This window comes from Crocodylus siamensis, chromosome 3 (genome assembly GCF_052110815.1).
Source record: "Crocodylus siamensis isolate JL-2025a chromosome 3, ASM5211081v1, whole genome shotgun sequence".
Lineage (NCBI taxonomy): Eukaryota > Metazoa > Chordata > Crocodylia > Crocodylidae > Crocodylus > Crocodylus siamensis.
In genome coordinates this window covers 237,000,817-237,024,504 of record NC_143397.1, presented here as the reverse complement: position 1 = coordinate 237,024,504, position 23,688 = coordinate 237,000,817, and the positions used below count along the sequence as shown (strand labels likewise).

Sequence of the window (23,688 nt, the reverse complement as noted above, 5' to 3'; positions counted from 1 at the left end):
GTAGTATGTTAAACTACTCACATTTTTAGCAAAGCTGAATAACAGTGCCGCCTGCTATTAGGCTGTCTGTCCTAGGTCTCTCAGCATTGCTGAGACTGGTTAAGTTGAACCTCTCTTAGCAACAGAAGAAAAGATCTTTTAAAACATTCCCCTAATATAAAAAAGAGCCACAGGAAACAATTTCATTTTTTTCTGTGTCCTAAAGAGCAGGTGGATCATAGCTCTATTGCCCTAGGCTGTTTGAAGAGACTATGTTTAAAGTCACATACAATCTTTTTGATACTTGAAAGACTTGGAAAAAAGGAAGGAAGAAAAAAAGAACAAAAAGCAGTCCATACCCTCTTCAAAAATTTCTTAGCTGCTTTTATAGACCCTTTTTTTTTTTCTACTATCCATTGTACCTGGCACAGAAATGATAAGGCATTTTGACTATGACAAGAATCAGGTAAACTGTTTCAACTGGAAACCACTCAAGTGAGCTTTAAAATCAGTGCTTGGCGTCATCTACTTGGAGATAAGTGTGGAGCATATTACTCCAGAGTTTATTCGTGTGCAGCACATGGACCCTGGTTGGAGCAGCGCAGGCTGGCAGAGGGCCCAAGGGGTCAGCCTGCCAGCCCAGGGCTGCTCCGACCAGGCTCCAAGTGCAGCAGGGAAGCTGGCTGGGACATGAGGGTGCAGCCCCCACTGCAAATTGAGCCCTGTCAGAACAGCCCTGGACTGGCAGGGGACCCGAGGCTGTTCCTCAGCGGCCTCTGGAGCAGCCTGCCCGCCCAGGGCAGTGCCAACCCAGCTCAGCATGGGGCTGGAGCACGAGGTGCTCCGGTGCAGGGCTAGCCGGCAGGCACCCCCCACACTGAAGCACCCCAGCCAGCCTCATCACGATCTACACATGCACTACAGCACACAAAACAACACCACTGCAGGATACTACTTGTGTTTAACCAGACTACCGTGCAGCAGTGTTTGTTAGTCTACTGCAACCTAATGCATAGATGGCAATGTTTTACTGTGGAGCTAATTGGTCAGCTCCTCAGTAAATGTCTCATGTAGATATGCCCTCTGAGGACTCAGAAAGTAGGCTGAGCCAGATGAGCAGTATTTGTATGTGCTATAGGTTAAAATCTTAGAAGAGTTTTAAATTGCAAAAGCATGGCATAAAAGCTTGGCAAATTAATTTAAAAAAATGTAATAGCTATGGCATGAGGACTCTGAATTCAAAATCTGTTTTCTCCATTTCTACCCTACATTTTCTTTGGTGGTTTTGGTGGGGAAGCAGCAGTCCGTTTGTTTGGGATTTTTAGTTTTGTTCTCCTTCCAATACTTTTCCAGTTTTCTATATAATAGTGTAAAAAAAAATAAAATGATTACCTGTATGATATAATACATTTTTCTTTAAAGAAATAAATCAATTTGAAATTATGGAAACCTATTGTAAGGTAGGTTAAACTGGCTGTAATCTCAAATTCAGTTATTTAAACCTTAAGAAATACTTATCAACTCATTTGCTGAAGAAAATTTATAGAAACCAACCACTGAAGTAGTTGAAATTACTAATCAAGAACTTGTTGAGTCCTAAACTATTTTTGATGGAGCAGCTTCTACACATACAAAAATGTTTTCTTCACATGTGTTTATTCAGCTGTTATGGTTCTATGAGTTGTTCATTCAAATTTAAGAAAACAATTAGAAGATAATAAAGGAGAGGCTTTCTTTTCCTCTTCTAATCTTTGAATAAAAAGTAGACATAAGTGGCTGAGATCTTCTCGTTCTAAAATTTTGTAAGAGAATGGTAACAAGAAACAATTGGTTCAGTTAAATATATATATTTCCTTTGCTTAATAAGTAATGTTAAAGTCAAGTAATGTTTTGATAAGTACAGTATTCTTTAAGTTAATTTTATGTAACTAAAAAATTAACGTGCTGTTTTTGAGCATTTTAATCACAATTTTCATCTAGGAGATCAAGAGTAAAAAAAACCCCCTAAAAATCTAGTCTAAAAGAAGTAGATCATTCACAATTTTTTATGATAAAAATGTAAAAATTAATCATAGACTTATGGAAAATTAGGGTTGGAAGGGACCTCAGGAGGTCATCTAGTCCAACCCCTGTTTAAAGCAGGACCAGCCCCAACTAGATCATCTCAGCCAAGGCTTTGTCTAGCCGGGTTTTAAAAGCCTCCAAAGATGGAGATTCCACCAGCTCTCCGGGCAGCCTGTTCCAGTGCTTTACTGCCCTCCTGGTGAGAAAAGTCTTCCTAATATCTAACCTAAACGTCCCTTGCTGCAACTTGAGTCCATTGCTCCTTGTTCTGACTTCTGCCACCACTGAGAACAATCCAGCTCCGTCCTCTTTTGAACCCCCTTCTGGTAGCTAAAGGCTACTGTTAGATCCCCTCTCAGTCTCCTCTTCTCTGGACTAAATAAGCCCAGCTTCCTCAGCCTCTCCTCAGAAGTCATGTCCCCAGCCCCCCCACCATTTTGTTGCCCTCTGCTGGACTCTCTCCAATTTGTCCACATCCTTTTTGTATTGGGAGGGGGGCAGGGCGGGGCAAAACTGGGCACAGTACTCCAGATGTGGCCTCACCAGTGCTGAATAGAGGGGAATAATCACTTCCTTTGACCTGCTGGCAACACACCTACCAATGCAGCCCAGTATGCCATTAGCCTTCTTGGCAACAAGGGCACGCTGCTGGCTCATATTCAGCTTATTGTCCAGTGTAACCTTCAGGTCCTTTTCTGCAGAGCTGCTGCCCAGCCAGTCAGCCCCCAGCCTGCACAGGTTTGTTCTGTCTTAAGTGCAGGACTTTGCACTTGTCTTTGTTGAGCCGCATGAGATTCCTTTTTGCCCAGTCCTCCAGTTTGTCTAGGTCACTCTGAATCCTAGCCCTACCCTCCAACATATTTACTACTCCTCTCAGCTTGGTGTCATCTTTAAAGTTGCTGAGGGTGCACTCTGTCATCTTCCAGGTCGTTGATGAAGACATTAGGCAAAACTGGCCACAGGACCCTCCACTTGATAACAGCTGCCAACTAGACATTGAGCCATTGATTATTACTGTCTGAGCCCGATGCTTCAGCCAGTTTTCTATCCACCTTACAGTTCATTCATCCAGCCTGTTCTTCCTTAGCTTGCGTGCGAGACTGTAGCAAAAGCCTTGCTAAAATCAAGGTATACCACATCCACTCGTCTCCCCACATCCACAAAGCCAGTTATCTCATCATAGAAGGCAATCAGGTTGTTCAGACATGACTTGCCCTTGATGAATCCATGCTGACTGTTCCTATATTCTCCTCCTCCAAGTGCTTAGAAATAGATTCACTGAGGATCTGCTCCATGATTTTTCCAGGGACTGAGGTGAGGCTGACTGGTCTGTAGTTTTCTGTATCCTCCTTTTTCCCTTTCTTATATATGGGCATTATGTTTGCCCTTTTCCAGTTATCTGCAACTTCTCCTGTTTGCCGTGAGTTTTCAAAGATGATGGCCAGTAGCGCTGCAGTCACATCAGCCAACACATTAGCACCCTCGGATGCATCCCATCCAGCCCCATGGACTATTACATGTCCAGCTTTTCTAAGTAATCCCTAACCTGTTCTTTTGCCACTGTTGGCTGCTCACCTCTTCCCCAAACTGTGCTGCCCTGTGCCATAGTCTGAGAGCTGACCTGGCCTGTGAAGGCTGAGGCCAAAAAGGCATTGAGCACTCCAGCCTTTTCTGCATCTCTGTCACAAGGTTGCCTCCCCCATTTAGTAAGGGACCTACACTTTCCCTGATTCTCCTCCTGCTACCGACATACTTGTAGAAACCCTTCTTGTTTCCCTTCACATCCCTCGCTAGCTGCAACTCCAGTTGCTCTTTGGCCTTCCTGACTTCATCTCTACGTGTCCAAGCAGTGCTCTTATATTCTTCCCTGGTTATTTGTCCAAGTTTTCACTGCTTATAAGCTTCCTTTTTGTGACTTAATTTACTGATGAGTTCCCAACTAAGCGAAGCTCATCTTCCACCATATCGCTAATTTTCCTGTGTATCAGAATGGTTTGTTTCTGCATGCTCAGTAAGGTTTCTTTAAAGTACAGCCAGCTGTCTTGGACCCCTCTCCCCATCAGACTGACTTCTCAAGGGATCCCACCCATGAGTTCCCCAAGAGAGTCTAAGTCTGCTTTTCTGAAGTCCAGGGTCCTTACTCTGCTCCTCTCCATCCGTCCTTTCCTCAGGATCCTAAACTCTATCATCTCGTGGTGACTGCTGCCAAGTTGCCATCCAGTATTACATTCACCATCAATTCTTCCCTGGTTGTGAACAGCAGGTTGTGAAGGGGACGCTCTGCGTTGGCTGCCCGCCTCACAGGGGACCCCCGGTGGGAGAGGAATGAGCTGTCCCCACTGCACCTCCGCCAGTCTCGCCTGCCACGACTTTGATGGAAAATTGGGGTTCACCATATTGTGGCGCGTGCATTCCGGAAGCGGCACTCCATCTCCGCTAAGTCCAGGGGTGGTCCTGAGGGCTCCTTCCTCCCCTACACCCTCGCCCGGTCCTCCGGTTAGTGGCTGCCTCCCAGGGTGGACCACCCTACAGGGCATTAGCCCCAACAATGTTCATAAAGGTGAAAGAAACACAAAAAAAATACAACGTCCAACACAAAGTTCTTGGCTGGAGAGGCCCGGGGCCGGGGTTTCCTGACCCCTGTGTTGAACCCTTCCTGAGTCGGGTTGGGACCTTCTGCCTTCAGTCCCGGGGCTCCCTTCCGCCCCTTAGCCTGCCTGCAAACCACAGGCATGGTGGTTTTCCCCGCCTGTGATTGCCCCTCTTTTGCAGTACTTACGGTACCCGGCTCCTGCCGGGTGCTGCTGCCTCCCGCGGTGCTACGCTGCTCGTCCCTCCGACGCTGGTCGGTCGGGCCCTCCTGCTGTGCGGGGGCTTACCTCCACCCCAGAAGTTCTGGCCACGTCTCCAGGTGGCTCACACCTGCTCCAGGGTGGATTCGCCGCCGCCGGCTCTCTTCCTGCTCACCTCCGGATCCTCCGCCTCTGCCTCCGGATCCGCCGGGCTCCTTTTATCCGTCCGGGTAGGCCTTGACCTGGATGCGTCCGGGTTCCTGGAAGGGGGAAACTTAAGTGCTGGGCTTCCCACCCGGACCCGGAAGTCGGGCCAGTTTCCGCCGGCGTCGGCGTTGCTCTTGCCCAGCACCTTCTCAGCCCCCTCACACAGGTAACCAGTGTTTATTTATATAATTTCTTGAATGAATGTGCATGATAGATCAGGAGTGGGCAATTACTTGGACTCACATAGGGACTTTGGATGAGCTGTCACAGACCAGGTCAGCACCACCCCCCACCACAACAACTCACCAAAACTCCTTATGGGGCTTTGGGCGGGTGCGGAGCAGTGTTCAGGAGTGGAGTAGGCAGGTGAGGCAGGGATCATGGGGCTGGGCTGCAGGTCAGTGACAGCTTGGGGCCAGGGCCTGGCTGAGCTACAATCCACTTCATGCATGCCCTGCCCTGTGCAGGTGGGGCTTGGCCCCCCGTGGAATGCTACCAGGGCATCCACAGGCTGGAACTATCCAGTTGGTGGGCCAGATTTGGCCTGCAGGCCATATTTTGTCCACCTCTGTGATAGATATTCAGAGTTAGCAAGCAATTCGTGTAATCTCTGTGTTCGCAAGCAGAAAGCCAAAAAGCAGTGTAAAGACTAGAGTTAGTTGCCAATCAACATGTCAACATGTGTGGTAATATGGTACTCTGGACTGTTAGTCAAAGGGAGAGGTAGATGATCAATTAAGAGAAGCATGAAAAGAACAGGACATGATGATTATGGGAACTTAACCACTTAGATTTTTGTTGGGAAGACAATATGGAAGGCACAGACTATTCAGTAGTAGCTCACTCAGCTTGAGACAACTTTTTACTGCAGAAGGTGGAGTAAAACTGAGAGGTAACATGGGAACGTACAAGCCTGTAACAAGTTGTTATAAAGAGGAAAGGACATCAGTCTTGACCTCCAGGACCACTGAATGTAGAATAAGAAGCAATTGGATTAACTTTCAGCAAAGGAGATTGGTGGTAGATATTCCAAAGGTCTCTTACGATGTGTATAGATATGGAATGAATACCTAAGATAACTAGAGTCGTTATGGAATCTAATCACTGGAAAGTTTAAAGAACAGGATAGAGCAATGTGTGTCACGTATACTTGATCTTACCTCTAAGCACAGGAATAGACTTCAGGTGTACATCACTATCATTAAATGGTTAACAATCGATTCTAATAAACGCTTCCTTAGGAAAAACAAGAATTAGACATGCAAAACAGGAACAAAATAGACTTAATTCAGGGCTTCCTGTTTGCTAATTTATATCACAGTTAAAATCAGCAATCTAAACCACTTTGATGTAGATACTTCCACCCTGTTACTCTAAGTTGTGCTGGTCTTCTGCAGTGCTTTATTTATAAGGAAGCAGTTATTGTTTCTGAGTATGATGTTTTCTTGGATATGAGTCCTGTGACTGATGATAAAGAGCCTAAGAAGTTCTTAAGATTATTGTGGGGTATCTGCTTTAATATCCTTAATTTTTCAGTAAATTAGTTGAGGCCGCACAATAAACCCAGAAATCTCACTTTTCTTGACTGTAAATTTTTCTAAGGTATAACATATGCATTAAAAATCTTAATCTTAAAATAAGCCACTCTTAAAACACATGCTTCATCTTTGCAGGATTTTCAAGTGTCTTATTGTGAACACTGCAGTATTGTGACATTAATTCAGTAAGGAGACCAAAATGGGCATTCCACAGTTATTTTTCATGTTTGATTTGCTTCTCTGTGAATTTAATATAAAGATGGTTATGTTAAGCTAATTATAACTCAGCTTTTTATTTTCTGCTGCTGAGTGAAATCATGTAGAAGGTTTTTCCTTTCCCTGAAGAATGGAACATTTGACCACAATTACCATTTTTTACATTAGATAAAGCACCTTGCTGTCTATTACAAAAAGTGATTTATTAGTACATAGGGTGTCCTATTTGAGAAACAGTGTCTGACTAGCCAATGAGACATAGGTAATTGCACAATGCAATGCCTGCAGAAGAAATTACATTTGACATTTAATATAAACCCAAACACCTGAATGCAAAATATGACTTCAATAAAAAAAATAATTTCTAGGATGAATTTTTCCGTTATCACAAATATGCACTGTGGAAAATGACTGATCTACATGGATCACTGTGTTTCTGAGTGTCATGTATGTTGCATTGTTTCCATCTTGCCTACTTGTTCTTGCATGTTATGGCTGCTTACAGACATAAAAAAAAACAAAAACAAAACCACATGCTTTAAATTCAGCACACCCCCATGCTGAGCCCAGCTTATGCCCAGAGGAGGCACTGCGTTAATTGGACCCAGCTCGCCTAATGTCTGTATAGATTAGGTGCTCCAGCATGGCTTTTTTGGCGCTTTTAGCTGATTGAATCAGGTATTAGATAGAAGTGCCAAAATGCACTGTAGAAGCATGTGATCGATACAGATGCTGTGGAGCCAGGTAACTCATTACCTCTTCTGGTAAAGCGCTTTTTTTTTCATGTCTGTCAGCGCCTTGTGTGCCACCTACTTACCTGCTCATCCTGATTCCTGAACTGGACTTGGACGTGGAAGATACTTTTACTATAAAAATACTCTCACCCACTCAAGACTCATGGCTTTGAATGAGTGTCACTGGTGAGATCAGATGCTTTGCAGTTGAAGCCCAGTATTGTAAGTTGCTGTTAACCACTTGGTCATGTGAATGGTGTCCAGTGTATTCCTGAGAAAAAAAAATGCTGTAGAAACATTTCTCTTTAAAACTCTGACTTGTATAAGATATTAGTAATGGTGGTGAAATAGTTAATTCATTTTCTATCCATAATTTTTTTCTTTGTAAAACTGATTTGACATAGTCTAGCAGGGTGCTGTTATTGAAAAATTGAAGCACCAGGTGTGATTAAATAAGATCACACGTTTCATTCCCTCTTTAATTTCACATCACTCTTCAGCAGCTGTATCCCTGTGCTTCCCTATAGTCAGTGAGCGCATTGCATTTATAGCAGGCATCTTGCCGCATTTGTAGCATGCACCATCAAGCTGTTGTGAATCAAATCTGTTTGTGCACACAAATTATTTATTGTTTGACGGACCAGGTTTATTAATCTGTTTATTTCTCTGGAGTATAAGATACAGAATGCTTTATTGTAATGGAGACAGACCTGGCCTACTCCTCAATATTTGTGGAGGTTCATGCATGCTGCAGAACAGGTTCCATTCCGCTGCACCAGGGAAAATGATTTGTGAAGCTTCTGCACAGGCTCTGGATCCTGTTATGCCCTGTGGGACACAGCTTTGCAGGAGCTTTTCATACAGCTCCATAGACCAAAGACATAATGGTAGCAAAGCTACTGCAATTCCAGGGCTGGAAGAGCTGCTGTGGGCGGGTGGAGGGGAGGGGGTAAGAATTCTCCCTTTGACCCTTGTTTCTGTGGCAAACTTGGGAGGAAGGACCAGGTATTTGGCCCACAAATGCTGTCTGCAGTTATAACATGGTGTCAGATGCTAAAAGAGAGTGACGAGGGGTGTTTTTGAATGCTGAAAGAGAAAAATATAGTTACAGGGCTAATTGGATTTCTAGAAAACCACAGGTAGTTATTTCCAGGTACCTGGTACGTTTCCAAATCCTGGCTGGCCTCTGCAATAGTCAAGAGCAACCCGTGAACCTCAAGATTAAAACCATTTTGGGAGGGTGGGTGTCCTGCAGCACAGCGAAGTTGTTACCTGTTGTGTATAATATACAGTTGTATGTGAGGGTGATGCTGACAGACATTCATTTCTGCCAGTGGAAATTTCTGAGTAAGTTTCACCGGTAGAAAACTTTCTGGGAGAGGGAGTAGTACAGACATCCAACCTGTAGTTGCCCCCTCTCTCCTGCTCTCTGTACCTTTCCAAGACCATGATCATCCTGGTCTAGGGAGGGCATGAGGATCAGTGCCAGCTCCACTCCTCCAGGTCTCCAGGAGGAGTGGGACAGTGGGGAAAGACTCCCTGCCTCTTCCCCAGGCAGGGAATAGCCTCCACTCCATTCCCTGGGAGCAGAGCATAGGGATCGCTGGGGTGCCCAGTCCCTTCCCCAAGTTAGGCAGTGCCTAGTTTGGGGAAGAGGTCAGGAACTGTGGTAGCTACTCCCCTCCCCTCTTCAAATGTGCCAGGAGATGAAGGGAGCACTGATGCTGAATCAGGCACTGCCTGGTTTGAAGAAGGTGAAGAGGCTTTGCCTCACTGCTCCTTTCCCCTCCCTAACTTGTCCGGGGGGGGGGGTGGGGGGGAGCAGAAGAGAAGAGCCCCATACCTATTCCCCAGACCAGGGACCCTCATTTGGGGACCAGGTGGGAACCAATTCTACATTCTGGTCCTGGTCTCAGGGAGTGAAGTGGAGGGAGCAGTGGGGCAAAGCCCCTTGCCCATTCTCACTCTAGGGCTCTGGTGTGAGAAGCAGGCAAGGGGTGGCACTGCTCCATCTTCAGTTCCTGGTGTCCAGGAGCTGAGCAGACTGGGCTCCCCAGAACGTCCTCCACCCGCTGCGTGCACCTGGAGACTCCAGTTCAAGGAACAAGTGGGTTCTTTGCCTTGCTATCCTGAGGAGACCCTCCCCAAGCTGGGTTCCTGGCCTGCCAGCTTCTTGATACCCGCTTCACCCAGTTGGGTGGCAGTTTTAAAAGTGAGCAGGGCTGAGAACTGGGTTTGTGGAGGTTTTCCCCAAACCCTATCCCAGCCCTTCTGTCTCTTAAATTCCCTCCTCCCCATGCTGCCCAGCTGGCAGCAGAGCAGGGCAGAGGAGACAGCCAAAGGGATCTGGCAGCCCCTCACCTCTTCCCCAAACTGGGGGCTGCCCAGTTCAGCTGAGAGGCAGGGAGTGGTGGCCGCTTCCTCCCTCCCCTCTCAGACCAGTCTGGAGAAGAAGGGGAACAGTAGAGCAAAACCCCCAGCCCACTTCTCATACTGGGGACTATGGAAGCAGGGGGCATGGTGGGGCAAAGCCCCCTGCTTATCTCTCACACCAAGGACCTCAGTGTATTAGGAGCCAGCAGGGACTGACTGGCAGCTGCTCCCCATCTCCCCTCCCAGTCTGTGAGCAGCTGTCTGCCATGCCTTCCCCAGATTGGGTGACCCTTGTCCCTAGAAGGAGTTAAGCTGAGGGGGAATACAAACTTTTCCCCAGGAGAAATTCTTCCAAGCTGATTTATACCTGGTTCTAGCGGGCTTATTTTTCTCCAAGAACTCCCATTTTTGGTCCAAGAGAAAGCTTCAACATTTTTACTGGGAGAACAGGGACTTTCCTAATAGAATAATGGCATACAGTGTACATCCCATCATAGGAAGGAACTTTTCAGGTAGATAGTATGGTGCATCCATGTCCTGGATTAATGAGGCAAGAGTGGTTAATCATGTTCCCAATCCACCCTCCTTCCAGTCATTCAGAGCAGAAGCAAGGAGTCATATGTTGTAAACCCTTCTCATGCCAACTCCTTCTGGAGAAAGAAGAAAGAGGCAAAGAAGGTAGAGAAAAACCCTGCATTGAAACTGAGACCCCTGATGGTATCAGGCAAACAGGATTAAGGAATCAAGCAAGCAGAATTAAGGGAGACCCCCTTTGACCGATGGAACAGCTCTTCATTTAGCAGAAGCTCCTCTGGTAGGTTAGGAAGCTCAAATAAACAGCAGTGCATGTCTTCTGAACCAGTGTGTCAGTCTGCCAACACTGGCAAGTCAATTCTTTTTGTATCCATGGAGCCCATCTCTTTCACTGCTAATCTTTCCACCACCGCAAAATCCGTAAGTCAGTCCCAGCACATACATGCGTCTGTGAGGTATTGTGTAGCATATTTGGGATGCATAAAAGACCTGTGTGCAAGGACCAGAAGTGCCCATGGGCGCTGCTTCCGCTTAGATCTGAGCCAGGTAGCAGCCTTGGTACCAGTTCTCAATTCTTTGCTGTTAGTTACAGCCCCCAGGAGAACCTGACTTGGGTAAGTGGAAGGCTGTTCCTTCCATAACTAAACTGGCATTTATACCTCCATGCCTAGACACATGTATTAGGACATATTGTTTGGTCTGAGAGAGGGGAAAAATTGAATAAAATTCTAAAGGAAAACTGTTTTTACATTACATTAAAGGAAAATTTAATGGAACAATTTTCTTAGGGTAGTGGAAACAGTTCTGACCTTTCTTTCCCTGTGTGACACAGATTAACCACCACAGTTTCATCATAACTGAAGCCAGTATCAAATCAGTGGTTTGAGCTAACTATAAGGCTGAGTTTCTGTGTAATTATTGCCATATGCAATAGGACTTGTGTCCTGCAAATACTTATTTGGTGACACTGTGTCAGCTGAGAGTTATTGCTTCTAACAAAAGCAGGACTATCTCTTAATGGTACTTTTTCCCTGGCATCTACTTTATGTAGGAAAAAAATGTGTTTCTGGATATGAATGAGATGTTCACAAAGAAGGAACTGAAAAAATGTTGTTTTTGTACATCTGTGGTTTTGCCTCACCTTGTTGAGGTGTCCAATATTGCCAGTGACCACATGTCTAAAACTCATGAGTCATGCCCCAAAGATCAAAAGGTTTTAAAAGAACCTGAACGTTGTGGCATCGGGAGCCTTTAGAATGTGCATGCGGCTTGGTTTTAAGCTTTTCTGTGTTTGGACTATATGGAATAAAATCTTTTTTTTTTTTTTTTAAAGGAAAAGTGGGAATGTGCCCCCCGCCCCGTGATTGGCAGAGCTTCAGCTTTCAGAATGACGCAGAATAACTTTGCTTGTGATAATTGCAAGAATTGGCAAAATTGCAGTAACCCCACTGCTGCAGTCTTACTGCCAGTACAAAGCAGTTGTTCCTTTCCCTGTTACTCATTCTTTCCAATATGTGGTCTGACACTGTTGTCATTCTTCCTCTCCAAGAAGCTTTTGTCTCTCCTGCTCTTGTGAAAATACTCAGTCCTTCAGTGAAGCACTTCTGTATTGTCCCTTTTCTCTCTCATACTTATGGAAAGTGTTTCCCCACTCACACCTGCCCTATGATAAGATCCTCCACCTGGATATGTGTACTACAAAAAAATTCTCCTTTTCTGCTTTGGTAACAACAGCAAAGCAGTTTTTAAAAGACATTTGGTATTTTGAAGGGGGGAAGAACACTGGAATCCTGGAAAGGAAAAAAGTCATGGAAAAATAAATTGAATGTAATTTGACCTATAATTAACGGTCTTTAAAAAAACAAACAAAAAACAAGTTTGAAAGGAAAAGGGATGAATAAAGTACCTTTATGGAAGGATGTGTTTGTGGGTAAAGTGTGTGATACCGGACATCTGGGTTCTATTCCTGGCATTGCTAATGACTTTTTGGGTGACACTGGACAAATACATTAAACCTTCTCTGCCTCAGTTGTCCCACCTGTAAAACTGGGCTAGAATGCTGTGAGTGTCATGTTCCTTTGTTTTGTAACTGGAATGAGATGGAAGTTCTTTGAATAGGAGTTGCTCTAACATTGCAGTTATGGTAATGTACTGAATAGTTTTACAGGGTTTATTGTACTAATAAGATTTCATATCTTTTTAGACATTAATTATTTAAAACCTTGTGAACCCATTTAATATATACGATAACTCTGTTCCTTGGGGGTATTCATTTGTTGTCAGTATAGTGCATCCTATTATATTACTGTATTTTCTTGAATAGAACACACTTCCACCCCCCCCCCCCAATCACCATGGAGGGGTGGAAAAGATCCTCATCTTGCATTCAAATACAAACTGCATACAAACCTTAAATATGTTACTTATCATTAAACTGCTGCCAAAAGCAGCATGTGCTCAGTAATGTAAACCAACTATGAAGCTGATTAAATGCAGCTAACATGGAGCACAAATACATGGTCCATATTGGGCAAACATCGTGATGAGACCCTACTTTTTTTCTGGAAAAAAAAAAAATATATATATAGAGAGAGAGAGTTATATATATACAGCAGCTAGTATAAGCTTTTCTTCACATACCTTAAACCACATTTAAAGCTTGCAAACCTATTACAAGTAATGCATGGCGCTCCTGCATGCTCGTCCACCATCCCTTCTCTAACCCAATCACAGTCTTTCAGTCCTAGCCCCAATTTTGGGGTTTACATTCTCAGTTCATTCCCTGTCATTGTCACTGTTGGTTCTGCTGCTGCTGTCATAGTTGCTGTGGTAAATCATGGACTTTTGGCTTTGGCCTAATGGAATACTTAGTTTGTATTATATATAAACAGATGCAAAAGTGCTGCTTAAAAGTGTGTTTATGGAATAGTTATGCTAAGACTTGCAGCAGTTTCAAAAAAGGTAACGTACATGAGTTCTTTCATAGATTTCATAGATTTCATAGACATCAGGGCTGGAAGGGACCTTGGGAGATCATTGAGTCCAACCCCTCGCCCGAAGGGCAGGAAGTCAGCTGGGGTCATAGGATCCCAGCAACATAAGCTTCCAATTTACTCCTGAAGGTGTTCAATGTAGGTGTTTGAACCACCTCCACTGGCAGACTGTTCCAGACCTTGGGGGCTCGGACAGTAAAGAAATTCTTCCTTATGTCCACCCTGAAACAGTCTTGCAGGAGTTTGTGACCGTTCGACCTCGTCATCCTTTGGGGCGCTCTGGTGAACAAACGTTCCCCCAGATCCTGGTGTTCACCCCGATAAACTTATAGGTGGCCATCAGATCACCCCGAGCCTACGCTTTTCCAGGCTAAAGAGTCCCATGTCTCTCAGCCTATCATCGTAAGATCTGTTTTCCTGACCTCTGATCACGCGCGTGGCTCTCCTCTGGACTCTCTCAAGCTTCTCCACATCCTTTTTGAATTGTGGAGCCCAAAACTGGACGCAGTACTCCAGCTGCGGCCTCACCAAGGCCGAGTACAAGGGGAGAACGACGTCTCAGGATTTGCTCGAGAAGCATCTATGGATGCAAGCCAGCGTTTTGGTCGCTTTATTAGCTGCAGCATCGCATTGCAGGCTCATGTTCATCTTGTGGTCAATGATGACCCCCAAGTCTCTTTCTTCTGTAATGCTATCCAACGTAGTACTGCCGAGCCTATAAGGATGCTTCAGGTTTTTCCTCCCAGGGTGGAGAACCATGCATTTTTCGGTGTTAAACACCATCAGGTTCTCGTCTGCCCATTTGCTGAGCTTGTCCAGGTCAGCCTGGATCACCCTCCTGTCTTCTGGCGTGGATGCTTTGCCCCAAAGTTTGGTGTCATCGGCGAACTTGGCCAGTCCACTCCTGACTCCAATGTCCACATCATTAATGAAGATGTTGAACAGTATTTGATGAACTAAATCTAAGGGTACCCCTAGTAATTTGCCTATATGCAAATTACTATAGGAAAAGTCAGTGTTTTGAAATTTGCCCCTCACTTCTATGTGCTGTGGGAGAGAAGGGTCTGATAGTAAGAGTGGGGAGGAGCTTCAGGGGGAAGAAGTTGTGTGGGGCAGAGGGTAAGAGGACCACCTGACCCCCCTCAGATTTATTTTCCCTGCTGTAGCAGTGAGAGAGGGGCAGATTTTATAGATCCAGTAATTAGATTTCATACCTGGAATATTTTGACAAATTTATACATTTTCTGTACATTGAATCTACTTATTGGGGTGTTGTCTTATGTTCGAGTAAATACAGTACGTAAGACCAGGAGTTCCTTCAGAAGAAGAGCTGAATAAGCTGAGTCAAAGAAGTTTTAAGTGTGTATGTTGAGGTGCCATTGTAGTTTGGCTATTGGCAACATTGGTGCACTTTTTTATACATTGCTTTTTGTTTGTGTTAATGCTTGTGGAGGTTGATAGTCCTGGAGACAAGACTGCACAATTCATACAGTAAGAACAGCAGGGATAGCAGCAGTGCAGTTTTCCCTTTGCTACCCAGAGTGACTCACAGCTAATCTAGAGCTGAGGAGGTATTTGCAACTGTGTGTGCTATTGTGGTGGTAATTTTGCAAGGTATGTGTGTGTTCACTAGTAGAAACTGAAACTAAGACCAGTGACTCACTTCTTTCAGATAAATAGCTATTGTATAGATGTAACCTACCAATACAACCACTGATTTGTACTGGTATCTTAGAGATGACAAACTCCATGGAAGTCCCTCCTGAACTTTTCTGTACCGGCACACTGATACAGTTGAAGAATTGTAGATCACCTTTAAATTCCTGCTTTGTGTTTACAGTTGAACCCTTCAGTTCCTCTCATGCAATTTTGTAAAGCTCTACGCAGCAAGTCTTCTAGGTTTTCAGGGACAAATAATAGAAATTTAGAATATTTGCTGTAATTTTCTTCCATAGTATAAATCGGCAAATTATTCCATTTTCCTCTCTCCTGGTGCTACATGCATAGTACCAAAGCTGCCTCTGAATAAAGATGGAAATGTAGCTGAGAAGTAAAAATAAGATTTGGATTTTAATATCAAATGTTCATCATTATACATGAAAAAATGCATGTACAATTGCAATGATGATGTCCATATGTAGACAGCAGAGAGTAGATTTTTTGCATTCCTGGTAATTCTGCTGTTAAATAAGGCAGAGAGATCCTACAGACATGTCAGGACTTTTTTATCCATCACAACATAGCACCAATCTTCATTTTGGGAAGGGAAGATCCAGTTTAAATATTATTTAAATAAAAATAAACCATTCCCCAGCACAATACTCATCTTAATCCCAACTACTCGTAGACAGCCCTCTACTAGGAAATTCACATTTTACGGTGTTCAGCATTATAAGCTTTAGTGATTTAATGTCAAAACATTCTGAACTTTGCTTGAGTATCGTTTCCTCTCCATAAGGTAACCAAGGTAGGTCCAGGTACATATACATTTCTCAATATTAGCTGTTGATATTTGCTAATTGTAGACCAATAGGATCCAACCTTTTTGGCAAGCTCTTCACCCTCCCTGTGTGCTACTCTGATACCTTTCATTTGCCTAATATGCTGCTCAGCTTTCTGCTCCCCGTCCTATGTTTCCTGACTACTGTGCTTCTCCCCTGATCTGATACTCTGCTTTAAGCTCCACACCCATCTGCTGCTGTGCTGCTTATCCTCTCCTCCATCTGCCCTGTGCCCACACAGAGGCTGCCTGTGCCACTTGTGGCACCTGCGTTGCAGGTTGGCCGCCCTTGCTATAGATAACAACTTGACTGACTCATTGGAGCCAGGAAAGCTACTGCATAAAGAGGAAGAAGATGTAAGGGAAATGCATGCAAAATATTGAAAAGAGGAAAAGTCAGAGCTTAACATTGGTTGAGTTGCAGCAGAAGTAATGAGGTGTGAAATGTGCTATTCCCAACCAATACGCCATGCTGCTTTAATTTACAGAATATATAATTATATAACATTAAAATTCTAGTACATCAGTCTTTGACAAAAAATTGAAATGAAAACAGACAAATGCATGAATCTATTTATAAGACAATTGTTGCAATAGGAATGGGCAAGAACATGAACTCTAAATGTTCTCATCATTTTAAAACTGTGCCCTTAGGATCCTTTATTCTTTGCTCTGACATGCATTCATTTACTGTTGCAAGCCAATTTACTAAAGTCTGAAAACACATCCACCTACAGAAGTCCCCTCCTCAGAATACATTCTGGCTCATCTAAACCAGGATATTGGTGTAAGCCCTTGAAGTTGCTTCCACACACACCCTAAAAGACTCTTGTGGATACTTGGGAGATTATGAAGATGCGCACAAGGTTAGTTATTCTCAGTCAGATCATTGGTTGGCCCATTGAAACTGGTTTTCTGCCTCTAACAGTGACTCCATGCATCCAGTTAACCTGGGGTGGGCAATTGTTTGGGCCCATGGGCCACATAGGGCGTTTTGGTCAGCTGTAATGGGCTGAGTCAGCAATCTCCTCCCACCTCCCCCCCCATGTCAACAGCAGTTCACCAAAATTGCCTAAATGACACCATCCTGTCTGCCTGGCTGCACACCCTTCTTGTGTGGGTCCTGACAGCACAGGGCCAGGGGCCAGAACAGAGATTTGATCTGTGCCCTGCATGTCCCTGCCCATAGAACCAGTGCCCGTCGCATGGCTCTGCTCCATGGTTGGCCAGGATGGGGTCATGGGTGGGTGGAGAGCGGCATCCAGGAGCAGGGCAGCCAGATGGGGCCAGGGCTGGGATTCCTAGCTAAGTGGCAGCGTCCCACAGAATCCAAACAGTAAGTAGCGGCTTCGGGACTGATGGGACCAGGCATCCGGAGCTGAAGGGCCCCAGAGCAAGTTGAATGCAATGGGGTCCCACCAGCTTTGCAGTTCCGGTGGGGCTCAGCTCTTTGTGTGGATACCCTGACTCCTGGTGCTGTGCAGAGCTGAGCATTATCCCAGCCTAAATGCCAGGAGAGAGACCTAAGCGGGCAACATTTGCAGCCCCAGGCATGGCAGGAAGGAGCCGGGCATGGCAGCAAGGGGTTGAGTGGATGCAAGAGCTTGGCAGCAGGTTGAGGCTTGGGAGGCAGTGGGGCTGCTGCCAAACTTGGGGGCAGCGGAGGGCCTTAACTGCAGGGAGGGCAGGGCTGCTTGGGGGACATAGGGTAGCAAGTGTCAGGCAGAAACTGCACAGTAGGGGCTACACTTGAGATGTGTGCAGTAGGAGCAATTGGGAGCAGCTGCTCCATGAATGCAGCTGGTCACTGCTGGACTTCTGTCCTGAGGCACCCAGTACCGAGAGCCCATGTCGGGCACTGATGCTGCCTCCGATCTCTGGGGCAGGCAGGCAGGAGTAGCTGCCTTGGTCTCTGGGGCTCTGGCTTGGAAGCTAGCAGCTGCCTCTGCTCTCTTGGCAGGGGTGTCTAGCACCCTCGGGCATCCCAGTCTGGGCTGCCTTCTGTTCCTGGGCTGAACAGGACCAAGGAAAACGGGCCAAACAAATTCCCTTGGTTGGTTGGATCTAGCTCGCAGGCTGTATTTTACCCACCTCTGAACTTAATCAGATGAGCAGTGCTTTAGTGACCATAATTAAACACACCACATCCACCACTCCAGGCACTTTTGTTTTAGCCACAGATACCTTAAAATGGCAAATGTCTTTTTGTTGCATTTGTAAGAGTTGACAAATGTTGAGTTTTAATGGTGCCCATGATATGACAATGGAAGAAAAAGAAAGGGGAGTGGAGAGACTTTCTTTCTAATCTCTGCAAGTGAATTTATACTGTGATGTGCTTTAAGTAGTTTATATTCAAAATTTTAATCTTAAATCTGCTAGAAAATATCAACCAGAATCTGCAGTTTTAAATTTTAAAACAGAAACCTGTTGAAGAGCTGTATTTCTCAGGAAGCTTTTAAGAGGCTGTTCACGTTTAGTTCATATTGAAGTGGTGTGTTGGTTTTTTGCCATATTTTTTCATCTGAATGGTAGATGTAAGTCCTCAGTTCTTGCAGATTTCATAAGAACTAAATTAAAAGGCAAATTAAAGATCAGCTTTCTTTCCTCGTAGTTCTTGGAATAATGTAAACTGAGCCCACAGAGAACTGAGCCTGCTGCGTATCACGTTGGTACTCCTAGGGGAGAAGGGTATGGACAGAATATATTTCTAGTTAGAACAAAAGAAAAACCATGGAGTTCCTGCATCAAGAAGGAGACAAACCTGTTTAGTTTCCTGAACATTTAGGAAGTTGTGCTGAAAGTATATTCATTTTGGTAGTGTCTTTGGTGGGGGGAGGGCATAACTAAACTGAATTTTAATGACTGTTACAGGAAAAAAAATAACCACAAATGCTAATATATTAGCAGCAATTAACAAGATTAGTAGTAGGAAAACAGAAGAGAACCCCCTTCCCCCCAGTACAAAAAATAGATAAGATATGGTTTACTGTATGGTATTTTTTGATGTAACAGAGCTGATAGGGCTGTTTAAGTATGAAGTTTAAGAAACACAATCCCTGGTCTTAGAACAGACGTAGGATCAGTACTTGTAATACGCAGCTGTTAACGAAGGGATTTATTCATTTCTGCCAGAAATGTTATGCATCCATTAACACTTCAGAAGCAAATTGAAGAGGAAGAAATTGGAGGATATCCCTAATGTAAAGAAAAACAATTAATATGGATATGTTATAGACAGATGAGAGGACTGTATTTGCAGCAAGGGTTTGAAGAGTAAGCGACTCATGTGATGAAAAGTATACTAAGAAAAATGATGGACCCGGATGTGTTCCTGGACTTAGTACTTAGGTCTGTGGGCAAGGAGGTGGTTCGGATTCTGACAAAACTATTTAATTTTGTTGATGTTTAATTCTTCTGGAGGTTCAGTTTGTGGCCCACCTGGCACACACTACAGGATACTAAGGTAAGACACCACTCCCCAGAAAGAGATAAAAGAAGCCACTGCCGATCTATAGTAGTTTTACTTTTATCTTCAGTAGAAGAGAGTTGCAAGGGAAAAATGCTAAGCAAAAGACATGAGAGCTCCCTTTTCTGAGGTGACGGCTCAGTAAGGTTCTTGTTTGTGGAAAATAATTTCATTTCAAGATGAATACCAGGATTCTTTTGTAATTTGGACCTTGCTTCATATCTTTCACAGCAACCAACTATCATGTGTCTGTACCTCCTACATCCAGTCAAGTTTGTGCACTTCAGCAGTGGTAACTTAAACATATAAAGCATGTTATTTGGAAGTCAGTATTTGTTTCACAGAAGAGCTTAATACTTGGAACCCATTGCAGTGGTGGTGTAAAAGACAGAATATGCGCAGTACTATAATGAGCAGTCACGGAATCATAAAAATACAGGGCTGGGAGGGACCAGAACTAGGACTACCTAATTTAAAGTGGTAGCTAGGAAATCTGTAGATTTTTCCTCCTTGCTCTTAACACCGGCTTTCTCTGTGTTAACTGTGCAGTAGCATATGGCAAATGTTGACCTATTATAATACTAATTGGGCATACTGCATCGTTTTGACCCAGTTATTGGAGCATGTGATAATGGGAGTAAGTATTCAAATTCATTTGCTTCTGCCAAAGAATGCAGCATCTTTCCAAGCATTTGAAAAGATGCTGGCTTATACCTATGCTATTTTGGTGAGTTTGTATTTTGAACAGATAAAGCACAAGTTTTATATATGGATACGTGGTAGATGGATACTTGGTATTACATTCACTTACAGAACAGGAGATGAGCTTCTCTTTGTACCACTGCTTATCTGAGCTACTCTAGGTTTGGAGACCATCCTTATGTAAAGCCAAGGCACCTTGCCAGAGAAGCTATCTGGAGGATGAACTGCTTCATGTCTTTACTTTCTAGCCAGTGCTACTTGTTTTACATACAGTGCTGGGTCTTAGTGCTAGTCTTCTTAGCACACTGGAAGTGTCAGGCACGTTGGGTTGACACATTTTTTTCTGCTCCCTGTGATACAGATGCTGGAGAAATTAAACGTATCCCTGAGCTAGATTGAGCCCATTGTGTTCAATTACAAAAAGAAAGGAAAAATAAGCCATCTTATTGCCTAAGTCATTAATATATCTTCTACGTAGGGTCTGCCTAAAACACAGACAAGCAAATGATAACCACTGCCCCATTATCTGCTCTTCTGCTCCTTCTGCTGGTTATACAGAAACAGTGAACATCTCGTATTCCCAAGGCTGTGCTGACAACGCTGATGATGGCGCTGCACAAATTAGGAGGTAAACAAAAAGCCATGTTAATTTCAAGCTCCATTAGAAACACAGGCTGTTAAACAACAACAAAAAAAATCAATGTCTCCCAAACAGAAAAGGTCAAAATTGGAAGGGAAAGAAAGTTGGGTTTTCAGGTAGCTAAGAAGAAACTGAATACAAGGAAGAAGCTTCCTTTTTTTATAAATTGGCAATCAAGAGAATGCCACTAATCAATGGTGTCTTAGTGAAGAACACATGAGAAGTGAGCCATATACTAAGAATCAAATTTAAGAGAAAAATACTAAGCATCTGGTTATGAATTTATTGCCTTTAAAGGCTAGTTTCTATTTAAACCTTATCTGTTGGGTTTCACAGACATTAAGTAACTTTTTATAGTCATGGTGTGACACGCATGATCCTTTTTTTTCTTTGAAGAGCTTAATTGTCCAAGTTGATTTTGACTTTTTATTGGCATGGCTTATTTTTGTATTTGAATTATGGGGACTTGTTATTCTAAAGGTGTGAATAAATGATCAAATCATATCAAATTATGTGAGGGTGGAGAGCAGTTGCCTTGGTTCAATTCATTTGTAGTAACTGCCCCATATATCTGCTCTGTCCCATGTTAATTAGAAGCTAGACCGGGGTAGCTTACTCTTGAATGATAAAATTGCTAAATTAGTGTAGTATAGCTTCCATTTTCACAGGATGGAGTGAACATGTAAGACTTACCATGGATCAGCTGATGATTGCTAAATCCTCCTCACTTTCTTTTAACTAGGTATAGTTTGTTCACCCATCCACATGCTAAGTTTTAGACTTTGCCTCACAGGCAGAATTAAATCCATAAAATGCATGTGGATCATTTTGTTACCAAGGTTTTTGGAAGAGGATGACAGGAAAAAAGAAATATCAGCTTATATGCTTTTGTTTTATGGTAACGTGCATTCCTCATCTCTGACAACCATAAATGTTTATTGATACACTTGAACTTTACTTTGCATTCTAAACTAAGTTTCATAGGACCCCTTTGAATGACATATTACATTCTGAATTGCACTATTTTTTTGCATATTTTCAGATATGTATAAATGTATTTAGATAGGTAGGCCCATTACAGTAAATGAGACATTTCATTTAAGCAGTTACATGGTTACATATTTACAGCATCTTAACCTCAGTGTGTGTCAATGGATGTGTTGAAAGATTACGTCTTTATTACAGCTATTCATAATACAGCTGCTAGGGTTGAAATGTCTGTACTTACTGCACACCGCTGTAGTGCTAAACACTATTGATAACAACACTTCTTACTTCTCTAGCATCTTCCAACCAGCGATCTCAAAGTACTTCTCAAATCTTAATGCGAAGTGGGTATTAATCCAGTTTACAGATTGAGAAAATAGTACAGCGAGATTAAGCACAGCAGTTTTGTGTATGCTAATACTGTATTTACAAAGGTGTACATGAGGTTTAAAAGATCAGCATCAGCAAAAACATGGCCGTGTTCTGTGTGTGTTCAGAATATGGGTATGTGGCCAATGAATTGTTAAAAGGTGCTTCGATGCTCCTCAGCTCAACACCGCCTCCTGCCAAAACAGCTGCATCCCCCTGCATCTCTGAGATGCAGCTTGCACTTCTGCTTGTCATGACATTCAGTGCATGTTAACACATTGATTAAATTGGTTGTTTTTGCTGCAGAATTGTCAGGCCCTTCCACCTATTTACACAAACCCATGCTCTGCACATCCCTTCAAGAGCCTGGAACAAATTTGTCTCTGTATCCTCAGGGTCTTGCCCTCAACCACAGTCAGTCATTCCTCATCCCTTTCATTGTAAGCCTACATTGATGGCTTTAAATTGTATCTGTGTTCAGGCTTCTAAAATGTAGGAGCCCAGATTCATCCCGTCTTAAGGATTTCCATATTTAGTTTGTTCATTTTCCCAGCAACCATCTTACAGACTCCCACTGACTGTACTTTCTGACTTTTTAACACAATTGCCAATAATAAAGATTCTGTAATCAGGACTTACTGTTACTGACAATATTGTAACTGATGCATAAAATAGAATGTAGAAATCAGTTCATTCTTCGATAGTTGTGCTGGCTGTATATTGCTGACTATATTAAAATCTTGTTTTGGTCAGTAAAGTACATGGCTGAGATTCAAGGGCATGTAAAAGCTGACATAATGAATGGCATTTTTACAAAGTTACTATGATCTGCCTAACAGCACGTTAAGGCTTTGGCTCTTTGGGTTAATGTTTGGCAATTCTGAGAAAATGGCAGTTGATTTTACTTCAGGAAATAGCTCCTTTTGTACATTTTCTGTAGGTGCCTGTTTGTTTTGTCAGTGCTCCAAGTGCCCATATACACCCTCCCTTTCAATCACTTTTGCAAATAGGAGACCAAATCTTCCTTGTTTTAATCATGTGAAGTTAACTTCAGTGGGACTGAATTTTGCCTGGCTGGTTTTTGTGTTTGCCTGTTAATAAATTATGAATGTCATATTGAAAAAGTCTGCTTTCTGAAACCAGCCTTCATGACATGTAAGTAATAATGTTTTCAGTGAAGCTTGAGGGCATACAGACTGCTCACCGCTTACTACTACAGTAAATTCTTTTCACTAGGCTTTCCTCTTTTGCAGCACAATTAATTTTACATTTCATTTACTGAGGTAGCATGCATTTAGGTTTATTATATTAGTTAAAATTGGTTTATGATGTTGCTCTTATTTTTAGCATGCTCAGAATGGAGGGAGAATTGAAGTGTGCTGTTGTACAGCATCAGGCTTTTGGTGGACTTAGAGAATTTCACACAGAGGGTTGAAGAAGTGTCATTCCTGACTCAGCCTGCCTAGAGGGAATAGCTTTTCTTTTTAACATTTCATTAAAATCTTTCTGATGATACCTCAGAGTGTCAGTGTGTGCTGTACAGCCAAAGCTAAGTGCATCAGAAGAATTTAAACTTTAACAATAGAAACTTAGT

At 43.4% G+C, this 23,688-nt stretch overlaps 1 protein-coding gene across 3 annotated transcripts in view; it reads left to right on the top strand.

Moving 5' to 3' along the window:
* Nucleotides 1-23,688, top strand: part of SAMD12 (sterile alpha motif domain containing 12) — a 292,935-nt gene that overhangs the window by 169,901 nt on the left and 99,346 nt on the right. The window contains exon 5 of one of the 3 annotated variants that reach the window (XM_090040545.1): nucleotides 11,771-13,038. The exons of 1 other annotated variant lie outside the window; for it this stretch is intronic. In XM_090040545.1, coding sequence (XP_089896671.1) covers nucleotides 11,771-11,838 — 68 coding nt within the window. In that variant the 3' untranslated portion in view covers nucleotides 11,839-13,038. Of the gene's footprint in view, nucleotides 1-11,770; nucleotides 13,039-23,688 lie in introns of those variants that run through there. One more of the 3 variants, XM_090040544.1, reaches the window with a different exon arrangement.